General features: G+C 51.5%; 1 protein-coding gene across 1 annotated transcript in view; it reads right to left on the bottom strand.

Moving 5' to 3' along the window:
- Positions 1-1,447: 1,447 nt before the first annotated feature.
- Positions 1,448-19,860, bottom strand: part of TTC39A (tetratricopeptide repeat domain 39A) — a 41,340-nt gene continuing 22,927 nt past the window's right edge. The window contains exons 7-18 of the mRNA XM_035018590.1: positions 18,891-18,990; positions 17,520-17,585; positions 15,586-15,694; positions 15,012-15,079; positions 14,851-14,910; positions 13,808-13,969; positions 8,932-9,023; positions 6,821-6,941; positions 4,415-4,526; positions 3,879-3,993; positions 2,661-2,777; positions 1,448-2,108 (exon numbers count right to left, since the gene is read on the bottom strand). Coding sequence (XP_034874481.1) covers positions 1,985-2,108; positions 2,661-2,777; positions 3,879-3,993; positions 4,415-4,526; positions 6,821-6,941; positions 8,932-9,023; positions 13,808-13,969; positions 14,851-14,910; positions 15,012-15,079; positions 15,586-15,694; positions 17,520-17,585; positions 18,891-18,990 — 1,246 coding nt within the window. The 3' untranslated portion in view covers positions 1,448-1,984. The remainder of the gene's footprint in view (positions 2,109-2,660; positions 2,778-3,878; positions 3,994-4,414; positions 4,527-6,820; positions 6,942-8,931; positions 9,024-13,807; positions 13,970-14,850; positions 14,911-15,011; positions 15,080-15,585; positions 15,695-17,519; positions 17,586-18,890; positions 18,991-19,860) is intronic.

Below are 19,860 nucleotides of genomic sequence, written 5' to 3'. Positions count from 1 at the left end.
TTTTAAAAATAAAAGTGCCTAAAATGAATGTTTAAAGAAAAGTTTTTTGTTAACTGCAGTTTTGCAAGTTGTGCTTGGTATCCTGTGACCCGTGCCCTGTTTTCTTTATACAGCAGTAGGTATTAGTGTTCCAATATGTGAAGGAACCACAAAAGGCCACCCTCATTCAGCAGCCTGGTTCTAGTCATTCCTCTCACCCTGCCCTGCCCAACAACCTAGAAACAGGCTGGTCTCTGAGAATCCAGGCTTTGGAGAGCAAGCTTGCAGAGGGCTTGCTCTCAGTGGAAAGCATTGTTGTGTCTAGTTCTAACAAAATGAGAAATTTTTTTTTTCATAGCATTTCTGCTCTGACAGTACTAAGTGCAAAAGAGGATCCTGACTGAGGGTTTTATGCTGTTTTCCTAATGAGAATTTGCTTTACTTAAAACCTATGACTTCATTATTAGTCACAGAAGGCTGGTTGACTATGTTAATAATCTACCCAGCCCCTGGCAAATGTTCAGAAGTGTTTGCTAAAAATCCAGCAATGCTGGAAGATTGGAGAAACTGTCTGTGGTTCTTCCCTTACAGAAATTGCATTCATGTATTTGAGGAGTCACATTTCACTCATGAATATTTTTACCGTGTACATGATTTTTTTCCACCAGGGAAATGGTTTAAGATGAAGTATGCTGTTATTAGCTTATGAATGGTAAAGCTTGGTGTCTAGTCACTGAACTTGAGTTCTCGCTGTAACAGTCCCAGAGTTTGCAAATTCAGATGCTTTTCAGGGACAGAAGGTTAATATAAGTGTGGAGAGCAGCCTCTACTCCGCTCCAACTTGATTGTTGCCTTGTTGTCTTATAGGGATGAGCCCAATGTTGCCAGATTGGATTCTCTTTTTTTAAATAAGAGGCCAGAAACCAGATTTGTGAAATATCCCCATTTTTAAATGTTATTTTAAAAACATTTAAGGCATTGTGTTGTCTAAATAAAACATACCTGGGCCATATGGCTTCTGATCCAGACTTTTCTGCCTTGCCCAAGAATTCAGGCAACACATATTTTACTGAAATAGATGTTGCATGATCTCTTAAGTGTATAAGTTTTATTAAATATCTATCTTTCTCTTAACTGAAAAATCTAAAACATACACAACGGGCCAGGAATAACCATTCTAAGACAAATGCTGTCAGTAAATGACTGTACCTCGTAGTGAAGTACAGAAGATTTTTGTTTTGTAAATTATTCCCAGCTGTTTGTTTGGCATACAGTGAGGATGCAGATTGGTGTCTGAGAACCTCCCCCGACCAACTTCTTGGCTTTAGCACAGAAAGGGCCACACAGCTCCCCTTCTGTCAGGCCTCAGCAACTCCCATTCCTTACTGGTAAAGATTTTTTTTTTTCCTACAGATGGATTCACATGTCTTTTTAGTGAAATAATTTTCATTTCATTTTTTAAATTGGAAAGTTACTAAGGGAGTGAAAATGAAGTGTAAGAAGTAAGGTAGTGGGTGTCAGTGTGCAACATCTATGCCCAACCTTCAGAAGCCTTAATGGTCCTCCTGGCCCTGGAAGCTGAGACATTGCTGAATTTTGAAAAGCATCATGTATAGATTTACCTCCAGATTAGTATGGGTTAAAAACAAAGATTTACAGGTAGTGGGTTTTTTGTTTTTTGTTTTTTTAAAGCCAACTGTGATCCCATTCATATTTCTAAGGAAAATGTAAACTGGTCATACATTCTCTTAAACATCACAGTGAAAAACAAGTACCCGTATGTGTGACAGGGCAGGCAGAGGACTCCACCTGCTCCGTCCTTGGTAAAGGCCCTGGGCCACACTGGTGAAAATGCCGGCTTCCCTTCTGCATGGATACCTATGTCATGCTATCCCACTGGAGCACCGGTGGACCCCAAAGGCAGGGCAGGGGGAGGGGATCTTTTTGAAATGTTTCCAGCTCTGTCCGGCTGTTTCTGTCTTCCAGCCTGGAGTGCTGCAGAAAACTACAAGGACACTGATGAGACCATGGATCTGTTGCCATTCTCTAGGGAAGACTTGGCTTGGAGTATGGCTGCCTGGATTCTAAAATGTGTCCTTGACTCCATGGAGTAATTCTTGTAGTTTTGCCTGGAAAAGACCAGAGAATCAGGCATATGAGGCTGGTCTAAGAAGTGCTTTTCCTTCAGTCTGAACTGTAGGGGACTAGCAGGCCAAGGAAGATTTTCAGACACTTAAATCCCTGTCTCTGTCCAAAGAGTTGGGCCTTGTCCAGTAGAGAAAAACCGAAAGGATGTGTAACCCCTCGCCCTGTTATTGTACCCTCTGGAACCACTCTTACTCCTGTTGAGTAACTTGAGGGAATGAATTTAAGAAATAAATCCATGGGGCTAGAAGGCAGGAGACCTGGGTCTTCCTACCAGCCCAGCAGTTGGCTTGTGGTGTGACCCTGGATAATTCACTCCCTGCTTCTGGGATTCCAATCCTCACTGGCAAATTGAAGAAGCCTCCCTATACCAGGTGAAAATTGGGTTCCCAGGGACACAGGCCCAGCCTCTGGCCTGCCGTAATGCCCTTACCAGCACCCTTCTTCCCTGCTCTCTGTGCTCTGCTGCCCCAGCCCGAGTGAAGCTCCTGAGCTCCTAGGGAACAAAGGACAGACCGACGCTAACCACGCCTTACTTGGCAGTTTCCAAGAGTTTGACAGCCTCTTCATTTCTGCCTTGCTCCATAAACAGTAGGGCCAGCTCCAGCAGGGCATTTGGTATCAAGTAGTGATCATATTTAATCTTCTTTTCACTGTGGGACAGAGGAGGACATGGCTTACAGGCTCTGCCCTTGAGATATCCTTCAGAGTCTTCCTGAGCCTTCCCTGAGTGGATCTAATCCATGCCTTCACGTGGGGTTTCCTGATAACGAATCCTAGTTGGGGAAGGTTCCCACCACATAGCCGTAGAAAGGCTTATGATCCACAGGAAAGCCTTCCAGTCCTCTGCACCTAGGGCCTCAGTTCCCTGATAACTTATGGCTCATGCCATGTCCTTAGCCCATGCCCACTGTCCCCAACCCCCTTTGTCCAAGTTAAATGGTTTACTAAATTAGGAAGTCTGCTGTCTCCAGGCTGGCCCTTCTGACCCACACTCCATGCTGCGTCAGATACTCTTTTAAAACCCAAACCTGCCCTGCTCAGTATCCTTCCTGATCTTTTCTGTCTGCAGGATAAAGAGTAGCCTTGTAAGCAAAACATCCAGGCCCTTCTCAGTCTAGTACCCCTTATTTCATCTATAACCCTTTCCCTCTATAACTTCACCCAAGCAGGGAAGGACCTAATCACTGTCACCCCAACTTTGGGTGTTTATCCTGTGTCCAGGCATTTGCACATGCTGTACCTACTCCCACTTAAAACTCCTGCTTTCCTTTCTCTGCCTGATAAACTTCCCAGTTAAAATGGCATCCCTGGAAAGCCTTTCTTGGTATCTTGCATTATGTTTAGGTCCCTCCTCAGGGCACCTACTGTCCTCCCTGCTTTCCTCTTAACACAGCCTTGATCATACCAGACTTGAGTTGCCTACAGCTGTCTCTCTGTAACATTTGTGCTCCTCAAGTGCAGACTTGGATTACAAACTCTAGGAGGCACCATTCACCTAAAACTTCAGTGTGGATGGACTCCTGTAGGTGGGCAATCTGGTGGCCCCGGGGAATGAGGTCTAATGATCTGTGCCCAGCAAGGATCCTGGCATAGAACAGACACTAGTACAAGTGTAGTGAATTGGGGGTAGGCTAGAGTCAAGCATTGGAGTGCATGTGAGGAAGGAGAGACCCTGCATATTCTACCCAGGAGACATGGGCCCCGGCAGTAGGCCACCTGGAGTGGGAGCAGCCACAGAGGCACTTACTTACTTGAAAGAGATGCTCCTGAAATTCTCCTCAGCTTCCTGGACACGGCCTAGGTATTTCAGACAGAGGCCTTTCAGCAACTTCACCAAACACTCATCATCCACTGAGTACTCATTCTCTAAGAATAGGGGAGTGAGGGAAGAAGACAGGCTTGTTTATTTCTGCAACAGTTACTCATGGATCCCCTACTCTGCTGGGCCCTGGGGACAGAGAGGTAACTCACACATGGTCACTGTACTCAGGAAGCTCGCATCTGGGAAGGAAAGACAGATACTGAAACAGTGACAATGTAGTGAGATATCCGGATTGACTGAAGGAAGCCCAGGGGCTGTGGGAGCCCAGAGGAGGCCTTGACCCTACCTGGGGGACAATGGACAGCTTGGAGAAGCTGCCATTGAAGCTCAGTCTTAGAAAAGGAAAAGGACCACACTAACCAGGGTAGAGAAGAAAGGAAGGACATTTTTACTAGAGGGAAACTTTAACTGTAAAGACCTGTGATCTGACTCAGCCTGGCAGTTTCAAGGGCCGGGGTTAGTCACCTGGGCCCTTTTTCAGCATCTCTTCAGCCTTGGTGATAATCCCAAGTATCCCGTCTGTGAGTTCCGGCTGCTTCCCAATCACAGCATAGCCATTCCAAATGTACATCATTTCCTGAGAGCAGGGGAGCAAGTCAGTCCAAAGATTTCCTCCCCAGTGGGGTGTTAGTTTCCCCAGCTGTAAATGGGCAGCTCAGATCAAGAGGATCACTAAAGGCCCTTCTAGCTCTAATCTTTTATGACAGATCTCAGCCCAGCCTATGAAGGGCTCGAAGGGCCATGGCAGGGAGCCTCATCACTGATACTGGGATCTCACCTTACACCAATGCAGATTTAAGATCGACCCATATCCTCACTGTTCTGCTCATAGCTGCACATAGTTTTGTTTTGTTTTTTTTTAAAGACTTTATTTATTCATTTATTTGAGAGAGACAGCACATGAGAAGGGGGAGGGTCAGAGGGAGAAGCAGACTCCCCGTGGAGCAGGGAGCCCGATGTGGGACTCGATCCCGGGACTCCAGGATTATGACCTGAGCCGAAGGCAGTCGCTTAACCAACTGAGCCACCCAGGTGCCCTGCACATAGTTTTTAACTACTCTTCTGCTCGTGGCTTCCCTGGGTGGTTATCATGCTCTCTCCCAACCTCTCTGTGTCCAAACTCTTCCCCTATACTTTGAGGACCAGGCTATGACCCACATTCTCCAGGAAGTCCTCTTCCCTGCTCATCTGGCAGGACCTCCCATATTGAAGGAACTGTATTTACTTAAGCACTTTAGGATTTCCAATAGCTCTTAAGACTGTCACCCTGTCTCTCTTCTCCCAAGGCAGTGGGCTTGAGTTACCATCATGAAAACTATGCAAGACATCCGGATTCCTTTCTTTCCTCCACTGCCAGGAATCTCAGAATTCTAAATTAAATGTTCATTTATAGTAATTCCATTAGCATTTCCTAAACTATGAAACCAGGTAATAGATGTGAAAGTGATTTGTATACCAAAAGTTCTAAAAAGATGTTATTGTTTTGGTTCTTGTTATTATGTTCTAGGGAGGGAATTTAAGTTTAGAACCAGTATTCCTCAAATGGTGTATATGGTCCCAAATTAGCAAATGTTCCTTTAAAGAAAGAGGTCTGTGGCCAAATAAGTTAGGGGAAAAAAAATCATCTTCAAGCTTATTCTTGGAGACTTACCATACATATTATATAAAGGCTCCAAAAGGTCCACAGTGTATAAACTTTGTTTAGGCCAGTCTTTCCCAAATATATTTAATCACAGAAACTATTTTAGGCATAAATAGCATTTTGCAGATTATAGTTTGAGAAATTCTCCTAAATTTCTGGTATAGTCACTTCTTGCCCTTTCCATCACCCCCCCATATGATAATAGTTTTATTGTACAATTTAAACTATAAACACCTTCAAAATGTGTTTAGAAATAATCTAGGATACATAATAAGCTCTATATTGATACTCAGTTTCTGATTCATAAAATATTTGTTTATCAGCTAATTCTCATTACTGCTCTATAAAATGGGCAAGATGTGTATCATTCCTAATCTTATATTAAGGGAAGGGGAACCCTATCCAAGGGCACATTGTTAGTGAATAGTGGAGCTGGGACCAGAAAAAAAAGCAGTGCCCTTTCCACTTTTTTGGCTACCTTAGTATTTGAACAACAAAGACTCTTAACGAGCTGGGAACTTCTCTGATGCCTGCTCAAATCATGCATGGAATTGGCATCATAACAGCAGTTCAGAATCTGGGCTCTAGAACCATTCTAGGTTTAAATTCTAACTCTTCAACTCACTAGCTGTGTGACCTGGACGAGTTATTTTATCTTTCTACTTATATCTTACCTATTTATTAGATATTTTCTCTCTCTACTTATCTATTAGGCCTTATCCCCATCTGTAAAATGGGGATACCACCAGCATCTGATACTCAGGGTTGTTGTGAGGATCAAATGAGGCAATGGGTGTAAAGAACATAGTCAGTGCCCTATAACATGGTCCTAGGCCTCAGAAAAACTTGGTCCAGTGAGGGGGACAGTGTAAACAGTTATAATCATGTGACAAGACTGAAACAGATGGGTGGGAACACAAACAGCTGAGTGATGTCCTTGCCTGAGCACAGGGGTGTGGGCCTGCTCTCTCACCTTAAGGTGCCTGGAGCCTGCTCACCTGTCTCCCTGCCCCCACCAGACCAGTACTTTCTCAGGCAGGGGCTGGCTCTGGCCTATTTGTGTGCTTCCCTCACAGACCCAGGTAAATTGTGAAATCCTTTTCAGGGCCCTGAGGCATGAAGGTCTTTCTCCCCCATCCACTTCCCCCTGGCCGTAGCAGTATCTCTGGCTTTCAGTTAATCCCCACAATCCAAACAAGTACAGGGACAGTCTAGACCCTCCTACCCACCAGAGCAGGGATTGGCAACGAGATCGGTTTGGGGGAGAGGTAGCGTCTGGACTTCCGGATAGCAAACTTCTCTGTAGGTAGAGATTTCCCCGCAATCTTGAGCTTCAGGCCAGGCACTGCTCTGTGAAAGAGATGAGGGGAAGAAAAAAGCTAGAGAGGACTGAGATCTCCAGCCTGCCCAGCCTCTGCTTGGCGCCTCTCTGGGCCTCAGTTTCCCCAGTTTATATGAGGGACTGTGTCGGACTCAACAGCCTGTGGCCGTGGCCTTGTATCACAAGCCCTGCCTCCAAACCCAACCACTTCCCGAGGCTAGGTGAGAGGCCTCGTCCACACCAGCTGGCAGAGGTGAGAATGTCAGCAAACACCCCGGGCCTGCTTTGCTAGTTGTCTTGCTTCCACTTTCAGGCCCAAAAGGCCCAGCAGAAGTCTGACCCCAGTTCCACGATTAACACCCAGAGAAAAGGAAGGACCTGCCCACAGCTGCATGGCTCAAACCTTTAATTAATTTGCCACGCGAGTTGTGGCCTCCTTAGCTGTTTCCAAGGGCAGAGTAACATGCGTGCAGCTAGGCAAGCCTCCACATCTGGGGCCTCACCCACCCAGCTCCATTCCCACCCTCCGATTTCTGCCACAGTCACTGGGTGTGGCTGTAACCCTCAGGCCTGAGCCATCCAGCTGGATCTAGTTGTGAGGTTCCCTGCCAAACACCTCCCCTGCTTATTCAGTGTGGAACCTCTCTGGGCCCCCGTTTTCTCATCTCTGAATTGGAGATAGTGCTATGAAGGGGAGAATTTGTCATTCTGAAATATGCCTCTTTGGCATAAGGATTGTTAGGCTGGTTAAGGAACAGCAGATACAGGAAAAGCTCTGAAAACCTAGTAGCAGCTGCCCTTTTGTAAGAGACAATTACACTTATAAGTGAGATCTCCCAATAATAAGGGCTTTTCTCCTCTGTACCTGGAAGAGGATGACAAGCCCTAGAAACTCTTAAAGGAGAAAGCAGAGCCTTAAATCTGCAGGACCACCTTACCTCCTTTACTGTGCTTTGCCTGAAAACCTCTCAGAACTGGCTTTCCACCCCCCAACATGTTCTGTTATCTTTAGCTGGGGATGATATTTAAGGTGATGGCTTGGGCCATTTCAGTGACTCAGTTTTCCTGGGTCTCGCCCATGTATACAGGAGGTATACATGTTATTAAACTCTGGCCTATTTTTCTCCTGTTAATCTTTTATTATTAGGGGTGGGGGGAGTATCTCAGCCAGTCTCTAGCCAAGAACCTAGAAATGTAGAGGGAAAATGATCCTTCCTCCCCCACAGATACTTACTGTCCCAGGCTTTCTGGAAGAGCTATGAGATGGTGAAGTGGAGGCACTTGGTAAATGATAAAATACCCTACAACTATGACAGCAGTTAGTGGGAAGATCAGGTTACCACCACTCCCAGGTCTGCAAGCTGGGGTCAGCCCTCACCCAGGACTGGAAGAAGGCCCGAGGCTCCATCCTCAGCCTGCTGAGGCTTGAGCCCTGCTCTAGACCCTTCGCACAAGGCAATCAGCAGCACAGATAAGAATAAAAACAGCCGCTATTCAGTGGCTCCAGGCCCTACACCAGGCTCTTCAATATAGTCTCTATTTGATTCACAAAACAACCCTGCAAGGCAGAAGTGGTTATTCTCATTTTATAGCTGCTGAAATTGTTCACAGTGACACAGCTAAGAAACGGCAGAGGCTGGATTTGATCCTGTTTGATTCCCACATTTTGGTTCTCTACTGTGCTTCTCTGAGTAGAGCGGGCTAACTCAGCAGAAGGGACCTCAGATCTCTGAACCTCAGTGTCCACACATCTATCCCACTGACCAGAAGAAAGAGGCTCAGTGGAAAGGATGTTGACAAAACCCCTTTCTTGAGGCCGGGGCGGGGGAGCCCTCTGAACAGATTCAAAGGGCTGGAACAAGCAGCAGTAGGAAGTGGTGGTGATGAGGCACATGGGGCCATCCTGGGGGAGGGTCAGGGAGCTCAGAGCCAGGGGAGATGAGCAGCCCGCCACCTCCCTCCCTGGTGCCCACAGCTCAGGGTGGCTGTGGGCAGATGTGGCTGAGGCCCCGGACCCACCTGAACAACTCCACTTCATCATCCCCAAACGGCTTGTAATCCTCTTTTCCAAACATGCTGAGGTAGGCGGCCTTCATGTATATGTAGGTGGCCTGGGCAAAGCAGAGCAAGAGTCAGATGTAAGCAGCCCGCCCTCTACACACCTCATTCAGACCTCACAAGGCCAGCCCGGTAGCCAGGGGAGAAAGTGAGGGTGAGGAAGCTGAAGCACCTTGAGGACAAGCTGGGAGCTAAGTCCTGGAGAGGCCCACATCAAAGCTGCTTCCCCCTCTCCTCTGATGCAGCGGGGGGAAGGGCTCGGGCAACGAGTGGGTGTGCGGGGCAGTGCTGAGGCGAGGATGGACACACAAAGGGCAGTAAGGGCTTCTGGGAAGCAATTCCTTCAGACTGGACTCTTGAGAGCCAATGGGATGATTCACAGAGACCTGAGAAAGGACCTTCCGGACGAGGGGAACAGCCTGAGCAAAGCCAGGGAGGGGCCGAGATGTGTGGTAAGAAGGCGACAAATAGGTAGCGGCAAGTATGGAATGCCTAAACACAGAGGTGGGAGGCCAGAAGAGTGAGTCAGGGTCCCTGCGTAGAACTACCTTCCTGTGTGCCAGGCACTGTACACACTTCACCTCACTTGATCCCAAAGACAATGCCAGAAAGGAATCTGTACCTTGCCTCTGCTTCCTGGCTGGGACTGCAGAGCTTCTGGGGGCAGAGCTGGAAGTGACCCCAGGTTTGTGTGCTTCCAGGGCCTTGCCCACTGTATCCACAGCCAGCCCTGACAGGGAAGGTGCAGCTGTGCAGAGACCCCCATCCCCACCCCAGGGTACATCCCTGAAAGCTGCTCCCCTTCCCCAGGAGTCCAGCCCTCCAGAAACCTGGCTATGTCCTGCCCCCCAGTGGCCGAGCCTTGAACCTCAGCTCCTGCCACCAGGGGCTGTGGAGGAAGAACCTGGCAGTGGCTCACAAAGAAGTACAGGGGGGTGGAGAAGGAAAAGGAGCAGGACATCGTGGAGTCGAGTCTCAGGAGAAGGCAGAAAGCAGCCTCCACCTGGGGGCCCCTTTCAGGCTGAAGCTCAGGGCTACTCCTAGTTCCACTCTGCCCTCCATACTTCCATCTACCCTTCACAAAATGAGGAAAAGCTGGTCTTTGCAGGGGTGGTGGGAAGATCTCTCCCCCTCTGAAACCTGTTGCTCATCCCATCTTTAACCTCCTGGTGTCATCCTTACCTTCTCCCTCTCTGCCTGGCACTGAGTCAGCAAGTCCTCATGATCTGACCTCCTCACAGCTCTTGAATCCCACTGGCCTCGCCCGCACTCACTGCACCAGCCTCCATCCCACATCCCCGCTCCAGGCCACCAGGGATGTCTTTCTACTGCCCTTGTCCATATGGTTTCCTAACCCACCTCCTTGCTCCCATCCCTGTCCCTGCAGGCCATTTCCACACCACCACCAGTCTGTTCTTTATTTAATGATTTTATTTAACAGAAAGAGCATGAGTGGGGGAGGGGCAGAGGGAGAAGGACAAGCAGACTCCAAGCTGAGAGTGGAGTCTGACATGGGACTTTATCCCATGACCCTGAGATCATGACCTGAGCCAAAATCAGAGTCGGATGTTTAACCAACTGAGCCACCCAGGCGACCCCACTCTGATCTTTTTAAGTCAGGTCATGTCAGTTCCTCTTTGAAATCTTGGTAGCCCAGAATGCTTAGGATAAAATCCAGACTCCCTGTAATGGACTGTAAGCCCCTACCCTGTTTCCTCCCCCAGTTTCCTCTCCAACTTCATGTTGTTTCCCCCTCACTCACTCTAGCCACACTAGCCTCTGGGCTGTTCCCAGAACACCTGAGATGCACTCACCTTCCCCACCCCTGCATCTTCAGTGTCCTTTGCCTGGAACGCTCTTCATTAAGAAATCCATATGGCTTGCTCCCACACTTCATTCTGGTGTCTTCTCAGACAGGCCTTGCCTGATTTTTCTTTACTGCATATACCAGCCTGATGACATACTGTACACCTATTTGTGTGTTTCTTATCCCTCTTCCCACTAGAATATGAGCCTTGAGATGGAGGGGTCTTTGCTTTGTTTACGGTTGGATGTCCTCAGGACCTGGCCCATGGGGTGCCCAACAACTGCAGGAGGGATTTCTCAGGGCACAGATCTAAGCCACAAACATCAGGGGCTCCCCCACTCTCAGATTAAAGCCCAAACAGCCACTCAAGGCCCTTTGTGACCTGATTTTCTGATTCCTCTTCTGCCATTTCTCCCCCATCAGTCCTTAAACTCCCAGGCCTTCACCTGTGCCATCCCTCTGCCTGGGATGCCGTTGTCCCTCCTTACCAGGCCCATCCGCTGGCCTCCTCTAAGAGCCTTCTGCCACCCCTCCCCCAACCCAAACAACTTACCCTCACTGAGTCACCAGAAGTTAGGATGGATGCAGTGACCTAGAGTTCTGAGACCCACAGGCACCCAAGTTATCAAGGGATGCTACGGGGCCACTCTGATGGAAAACAGCCACCTCCCTGGGTGGGAGTCCTGTCTCCCCAGGCTTATCTGATTGCCCAATGATTCCACACATTTATTTTGCTGGATTACTCTACCAGGCTCTGTGTAGACAGTCCTTGTCCTCAAGAAGCTTACAGCTAGTGACTTAGGGGGAAAGTCCCTCCGCAGTAACCCTGCACTCCCACCCACAAAGCCCTTCACCTGGTGACACAGAACCTCTTGGCGGCACCCTAGCTCCTGAGCCTCGGTCCTTGCTGCTCTCCTCGCTTGGAGTACCCTTCCACTTCCTCCACTCTGCCACCCTAAATTCTCCTCTTCTGTCCTCCTGGCTGGCCTGCCCAGGGCTGCCTCTGAGCTCCCCTTAGATTCCCTCACTACGGCACTCAGCATACCACTGTCTCCACTATGCGTGTGGCCATCTCAGGCTGCATGCACTGGGGGAAATGCGAAGGCCCCACACGGATGACTTGGCACAGTCCAGTCGAAGAGGGATGCCGAGCAGAGGGGCTGAGTAGTGGCCATACGCTAAGTTCCTAGAGCTGGAAGTTGGTGGATTCGGGTGGCCAAGTGCCGCAGATTAGGAATGAACAAGGCCCCAGAATTCGAGGTACTACAACCCCCACTTTCACAGGAAGCACTTCTGAGGAAAGCATTGCGGGTAGGGGGTGGGGGGGCTGGCCACCTCAAAGCCACACAGTGAGCTGGCGATGGAGCTGACTCACAGCCAGACTTCCTGACACCTGGGAGGCCTGGCCCCGCCTCAGCTCCTCCCAGCAGCTGCGAGGGCACCCCGGGCCTCTTCTTCCCTGTGTATGTGAGCCCAGCTGCCTGCCTCCCTCCATAGGAAGGCTTCTAGGTCACTTTAGTTCAACAAGGTTCCCTGAGGTGGTGTTCCCACTGGGGGTGGGAGGGGATGAGGAGTGAATCTCAGGCCCAAAGGCGCTAGGTCTGAGGGAACACCTTCAACAGCATGGTGGTCTCAGGGCAAGAAGGGCCTCCTCAGTGGGACTTAAGGAACAAGGGAAAAGCAAAGGCCTTGAAGTCACACAGAACTGTCTTCAAATCCAGTGTCTGTCACCGGCACCTGTGTGGGCCAGGAAAGTCACATACCCTCTCTTGGCTTCCATGTCCCTGTGTGCCCAATGGAGGTAACTTCTACCTCATCGGGTGTATGTGGAAGAAACAGCAAGTGCTGGGCACACAGTAAGCTCAGTGAAAGCCTGCCCCCTCCTCCAGCCCCGCCTGCCCCAGACCCAGAGAATTCCCTTTCAGCTTTGTCCCTGGACAGGGGTACTGAAAAGGTGGGGGAGGGATGAGAAATCAGGGTTTAAGGTCATTGAGACCCATGTTCTCTATATTTGCCAATACCAAATTGGATGCTCTCTGATGATCTCCATGATTCTAAGAGTCTTAGTTGAGCATTCTGTGCTATCATTACTGTGATGATAATGGCTAACACTTACTTTACCACTTACCATAATGTTACAAGTTTTCACCTATTGTGGGCATCTGCTGTGCTTTATTTTGCCTTCATAGGATCTCTTTAATGCCTCTTCCCACCAACCAACACTTTTTCTGGGGACATCCCCTCATTTTTTTCTGGAGAACCATCCCTCTCCTACTCTTGATCCACGAGGAGTCTTCCCACCCCTGTTCCCAAGCACTGACATGTGACCTACGCCAGACCAGTGAGCCTCGATTGTGGGACTATGGTTGAAACCAAAGGGAAGATGTGAGTTAGGGGCAGGCGGTCCGTGGCCACCCTGCCTGTCACATGGAGAAAACCCGCCTGCACAGCAAAGATGTCATAGAGCAGAGCACAGCCACAGATGGAAAAATGTCAACCCAGATGACATAATTTGAATTCCCGGATGCAGCCCTACCTGAAATCAGTTGTGCCTAGAATTTTCAGTTCTGTGAACTAAAGAGCCCTTGGTGTTTTCAACCTGCATAGTCCATATACAGTGGCCATTAACCCCATGTGACTTTTTAAATTTAAATTTGCATTAAATAAAATTGAAAGCAGCCAGGTTCCCAGTCACACCAGCACACTGTAGGTTCTCAACGTGCCCTGTACCTGGGGGCTACCTCCACCATAACAGAATGTTCTATCGGACAGCACTCACCTAGACAGCTGAGCCATGCTTCCGTCCCTTGTGACTAAAAATCTTGACTGACACTGTAGTTCTAAACTTTATCTGCTCCTCACGGTCTTTAGTTCCTACCAACCCTGAGTCCTCTTAGAACTTATGGTTCGGTTTAAGTTCCAGCTGAGACATCTGTTTTCAGTTAAGGGTTTGGCCCTGGGTCTGGGGGCTTGTGGCCAGGCTGGCTTGGCCTGGCCCCCCAGCGGCCCCAGCACCTGGTGTCAGCCCACCTTGGACCAGGAGTTCTCCTTGCTGAGCAGGTCGGCATAGAAGTAGGCCATCTTCCACTGGCCCTTGTACGTGAAGCACCACATCAGCTCCCAGTAGCACATGTGGTGGAACTGCTTCCAGTGCTGCTGGGCCTCACAGCACTCCTCGAACCGCTGGATGGCCTGCGGGCAGCTGCTGGTCAGCGTTGTGGCCCCACCGCCCTGCCCCGCTCCACGGCAGGCCCAGCCTCCCCCAGCGCTCGGCCGCCCAGCCCTGTGCCAGGCTCGGGGGCGGGGGAGGGGCAGCAGCGCTGGGGGGATGGGATGGGAGTTCCGGGCTCCAGGCCTGGGTCTACCCACTAAGTCTTACTGATAGGACAACCCCGGGCCCACTTACTGCCCCTTCCTGGGACTCTAGTCTTTGGGCACAAAATGAAAGGATGGGAAAGAGCTCTAATGGAAGGACAGGAGGCAGTGGAAAGTATTAATATGAAAGCAATACAATGTCTGTGCCTCAGAACAAACTCAGGAAGCTTCCAGTAGCTCCCAAGAAAGGACCTGGACTCGGGGCATCTGTCTTGCCGCTTGAGGAACCACAGCCAGGGCCAGCTGGAGACCCCAGAACTCTACCTTGTGCAGTCCCTCCTGGGGATTCTGCCAGACCTGGGTCCCTCCCCTCTCGAGCCCCTTCGATGGCTCCCTCCCATCCACGGAGCTCAGGCTCCTTAGCCAGGTCATCAAGGTGCCCACCTCACACCCTGACACCGCTGCTCCATTCACAGTGCCTGTCACCAGGCCCTGAACAAGCGGGGCCTCCACGCCTCTGTCTCACCGAAGGGCCCCCCTGTGCGGGAATGCGGCAGTCCTGCATCTCCCTGTCAGATCTTACTCACCGCGGATGCCACCTCCTCCCTCATCTCCCCAGACTGTCCCGTTGGGAACGGCTTCTCCCCGCCCCCCGCCCTCTTGTTGGTTCTCTCTTGGAGCCTTCCTCCCAGTCTCTGCCCGCTGGTCTGGGAGACCACAAGGGGTCACCAGCCCTGGCCCAGACCCCCGTCACTCACTGTGTCAACATTGCCCTTGATGGCTTCAATCCGCCCCGCGAAGAACAGGAAGATGGCACCCTGCAGTGACACGCACGCGGGTCTGTGTGGGTGTGCAGGGCACACGTGGGCCGGGGGGGGAGGTTTCGGGGCGGGTTTGGCGGGGGAGGGGGGAGGCTCACCTTAGGATATCGCTTCAGGTAGGGCTTCAGGAGCTTCTCTGCTTCCTCGATGTTGACGTTCCCGGTACCTGAAGGAGGCGAGGGGACAGCACATATCACCACCACTGGCTCTTGGAATCCCCCCAGCAATCGACCAGGGACTTCTCGGGGCCTCCTCTTCCCTCTCGGGGAAATGGGTATAATAAGTCTCCTACCTCCAGGGTGATGTGAGGATTAAATAAGACGGTGCCAGTTTCGCCCCGGCACACGAGGCTCAATACCCAAGAGCCATGCCCACCAGGGTGGTACCCAGAACCCCACGGGCCCGCCTACAGTGTCCTCTCACCCGCTACAAGGTGGGCATGACCATCCCCATTTCCCAGAGGACAAAACGGAGGCTGGAACCTGGGCACACGGTGAGGAAGTGAGTGGTCGGCAGGCCAGGCCCCAAGACAGCTGACGGTGCTCTGCTGATTCTGGTCCCAGCGCCCCCCCCCCAGTCCCGCCCCGCCCCTCCCCCCCCGCCCCCCGCAGGGTCCGCAGCTCCTTGCCCTGGGAGCCAGCCCAGCCCCAGGCGCCCGGGGGGCGCTCCTACCGAGCACGAAGGTGAGGAAGGTGTGGTAGCAGAGCAGGAGCATGACACAGAGCACAGCGCGGAAGCTGTGCCCTGAGGCGCCCTCCTCCAGCTGCAGCAGCCCGTAGTCCTGGCGGAGAGAGACCCACAGGCTGAGGCCAGACCCAGGGTGCGGTGGGGGCCGGGGGGCCCACCGGGCAGCTGGGAGGGCCGTGCGGCTGGGGCAGGGGCCCGAGAGCGCTGCACTGCGCGTCCGGAAGCCCGCCGGCCAGGTCAGCCGCCCGCAAGCCCCGCACCGGGCTGGGCCACCCTGAGCCAGGCTGCCCCTCTCGCTGCCTCAGCCACCTTCCTGGGGTGCCAAGGCCAGGGCGGAGGCTTGGCTCCAGGTGTCCCCTCCTTCCTCAACAGCCCCTTCCCCATTCCTGCCTTTATTCACCTGCTGGCCCCCAGGGTGAGCACTGAGGCCCGGAACAGCCTCGGGTCTGGTCGGAGAGGAAGAGAGGCCAGACTCCACTGAGGCAGATAATCCTAACCAGAGGCTCAGAGCACAGATGGGACCACGAGGACCGCAGTCTGGGAAGGCTTCCTGAAGGAGAAGGCTCTAGAGCCTGGCTGGGGAGGAGGAGAGGCCAGACTCCACTTGTATCCCTGCCTGCAGTCTCTGCCCCCATCTGTCCTCCAGGGTAATCTGACCTACCTCACCCCTGCCTCAAACCCTCCATAGCTTCCTTGCCTTCAGGGTAAAGATGAAGCCAGAGCCAGTGTCTGAGGTCTCTCCCACTTTGGTCTCGTCACCCTCTCCTCCTAGCCAGGCAGGCCACACCGTCCCACCTCTTGGCCTTTCTCATGCTCTTCCCTCCTGTCATCATCCCGAAATCCTTCTCAGGACTCAAGGGCCTTCTTAAAACAAAACTAAAAGAGACCTTTGGAGCCTCTAGCTGGTGTTTCCCAGGACCAGGGCCATGGACCATGGACAGGTCTCCAGACAGACATGAGGCTCAGAGTCCCAAGTGAGGGTCTTCCCTTTCCAGTTCTCTATGTGTCCTGATGGTATGCAGGAGAAAGCCTCAGTCCCGTGCTGGTGTGTGTTCAACACCTCTTCCCACAGGAAAACGGCGTCAGTAGATCCTACAGCCTGCTCTCACAAGATTGCTTATGGTTATGATTATGTTCTTATCATGCCAAATAACAGGGGTTTTCTATGTAGTAGTGTTTCCTTTAGATAAACTTAAGTAAAAAATATGAGCCATTTTTGGGAAAAATAATACATAAATAATAATATTGAGGTCTACAGTCGTGGCAAAAATCAGGAAAGGCAAGAGGAAGTTCAAGTTTGAGAAACACTGATCAGTCTAAAACAAAAAAGCCCCTTGTTTTACCCAAAAAGACCCGGAGGAGGAGGAGGAGATGAGGCTGGACTGACCCAGGACTCCTGACTCCCAGGCCACGGTTCCTTCTACAATGAGGGGCCTCCTCTACCAGGGAGCTCTCCTGATTTGCTACCTAGTACTCAGACTCCTGCCTTTAGCAAAGTCTCTGGGTGCTTGCGTCCTCTGGTTTCTGCCCTCAGGGCCTGATGCATGGTAGTGCTTCTCTTCGGCATCTCTCAGATAAGAAAATGATCTCAAGGGAAAGAGCTTGCTCAAAGTCTTCCAAAGGGAGGAGGACTAGGTTCCTGACACCTGTAAGGCTCAGAGAACATGACTCCAGGCCACTGCACGAAGCTGCCCTTCACACCCATCCTTACCCTACAGCCTCTTCACCCTGTGTGGGGCTGGGCAGGGATCACTGGCCACATTTCACTGGAGAGGAGACGGAGGCTCAGAGAGGCCTGGGCTTTGTCCAGGGCCACAACTGAGGGGGGCTGTGCCAGGACCAACACACAGGGCCTGCGGCCCCTCAGCCCTACCCTGTCCAGCTGAGCCAGTCAGAAGTCCCAGAAGACAGGCGGTTACCTTGTTTCCTGAAAATCCCACAAACTCCAACAGCCGCAGGATCCTGTTAGGAAGCATGGACAGCGTCTGCAGGAACAGAGGCAGGTGGGCATGTGGAGGGGTGGGAGCTGTCCGTCCGACTCCCCAAACTCCAGAGTCCCACGGTAATCCTGGGGGAGCACCTATATCCAGAATGCCCACAAGGAGGGCCAAGGTTTCCCAGAAAGCCAACTTCCCCGGATGGAGAAGCACCTCAGTGTGACAACTAGGAGCAAACTGTGTCTAAATCCTAATCTCACCACACCCACTGGGTCACCCTGGGCAAGCTACATAGCCTTTCTGTGCCTCAGTTTCCTCATCTGGGAATAATAATAGCCCCTTCCTCCTAGGGGTACCATGAAGATGGATCAAACTAAGGTTTGTAAAGCACATGAAAGCTGGTGTTTCACACTGAATCCCTGCTCTGCACCAGGGGCTCTGTCATTGCATTTGATCCTCAGAACAGTCCTGCCAAGAAAGATCACTGTCCCTTTTGATAGATAGAAAAAGAGAGGCAGAGATAAGTGACAGGACATGCCTAGGGTCCCACAGCTCATCAGAGGGAGGCCAGTTCTCAAACCCAGGACAGCCTGGCTATAACCTGCTAAAGCATCTGATGAACTCTGCAGTTTGAACTTCTCAGCACTTGGGCCACTTTATATACAAGGAAACTGGAACCCAGTTTCCCACTTCAAATACAAGGAAACTGGAACCCAGAGTGGGGCAGGGACCCCGGCCCCAAGGCCTGCTCTTGGAACAGGCTTTGCCAAGCGGGGAGAGAGCCACACCCTGCCTCATATGCACTTCCGGACACCCGGGGCCAGGAGTCTAAACTGTTGATGAGCATCTCCTCCTCCCAAGAATAAGCTTCAGAGCCTCCCTGCCTCGCTTAGCTCACACTGTTCCTTCTGCCTTGAGTGCCCTTCCCGCCTACAGATCCTTCAAGATCCAGCTCAGATATTCCCTACTCCATGGAACCTTCCCCAACCTCCCCCAGGAAGGGGTCTTGGCTTTCTGTTCCTGTGCGTTGCCCACTGCTTCCAGGCCTTTCTCCTGCTACTGGTCAATATTTAACCACCAGCTCTCCAGGGTAGAAAAGGCCCTGATTTATTGTGTTTGTCTTTTTCTGGTCCTATAAATACCGCCGCCATGTGCATTTCAAGCTTTCAACTTGACTTGGGAAGAAATGCACAGACGGACTTCTGAAGCCAGCGCCAGCACCCACTCCCACCCACCCCGGCTCTGAGTGGCCGAGGCTGGCAACAGGTCTGCTTTCTTGCTGGGTCCCCGGGCCAGCATGGGACCCAGCACCACAGGCCAGCAGAGAGCAGGTGTAGGGGCACTCCCACTCACCAGGTTGAAGGCTCCCACACCAAGCTTCACACCTCCTTCAAAGTGTCTGTGGTTCTCTCCCTTGCAGTAATGTGAGGACTGCACAAGGCTGTCCAGCTCCCTGTGGAGAGAGGCACAGTCTTGTTTCAGCCACATAGCGGGGGCGAGGTCCCATTCCAGCTGGGGACTAAGCTTGCCCCCGACTCCCAGCTGTTCTCAGAACTCCCTGGTGGTAGACTGATAACAGTTCTGGCAATCCAGAGAGCTGATACTCGAGGAATTTCTAACCCCATCTCCATAATAACATACTCCTTGCCCCTGAATGTCAGCCTTATCAGCCCTAGCACACCTGCCTCGTCCAACGTCTAGGTATTTGCACATGCTCTGCATTCTCTCTAGAACAGTTTCTCAACTTTGGCACTACTGACATTTTAGGCTGGATAAAGTCTTCGTTCAGGTGGAGGTGGGGGGCTGTCTGTACTATCATAGGATGTTTAGCAGCATCCCTGGCCTCCACCCACTAGATGCCAGGAGCAACCTCCCCCAAGGCTGTCACAACCAGCATGTCTCCAAATATTGCCAAATGCCCCAGTGAAGAGCCACTAGGCTAACTCCAACACCCCATCCTTCAAGAAGTCTACCTGGGGCCTCTTGGTTGAAATCCAGCCCTCTCTTTCCTGGTCATCAGTCACACAGAGTCCATATCCCAGCCTGCCTGGGGTAGGACAGAGGCTTTAAAGATGTGCCCGCCTCCTTCCAGGGCCATGAGCATCTTGAGGGCTTTCAGTCAGCAAACACGGACTGAGGTCTCTTTGTGCCAGGCAAGGGAGGGCATCTGGAAGCAAAGCCACCAAGCTGCTGTCCTCACAACTCTCCCACTCTAGGAGACGGAACCCCATCAAGTCACTGTGAGGGTGAGGAGCTCCTCAAAGGAGAAGACTCCTGGGGCCTGACCTAGTCTGGAGTTCAGGGAAGGTCTCCCTGAGAAGCT

Source organism: Mirounga leonina, unplaced genomic scaffold (assembly GCF_011800145.1).
Source record: "Mirounga leonina isolate KUSES-001 unplaced genomic scaffold, KU_Mleo_1.0 Mir_173, whole genome shotgun sequence".
NCBI classification, from domain to species: domain Eukaryota; kingdom Metazoa; phylum Chordata; class Mammalia; order Carnivora; family Phocidae; genus Mirounga; species Mirounga leonina.
Note: the sequence above shows the minus strand (reverse complement) of the source record. Positions and strands in the feature narration are given on the sequence as shown.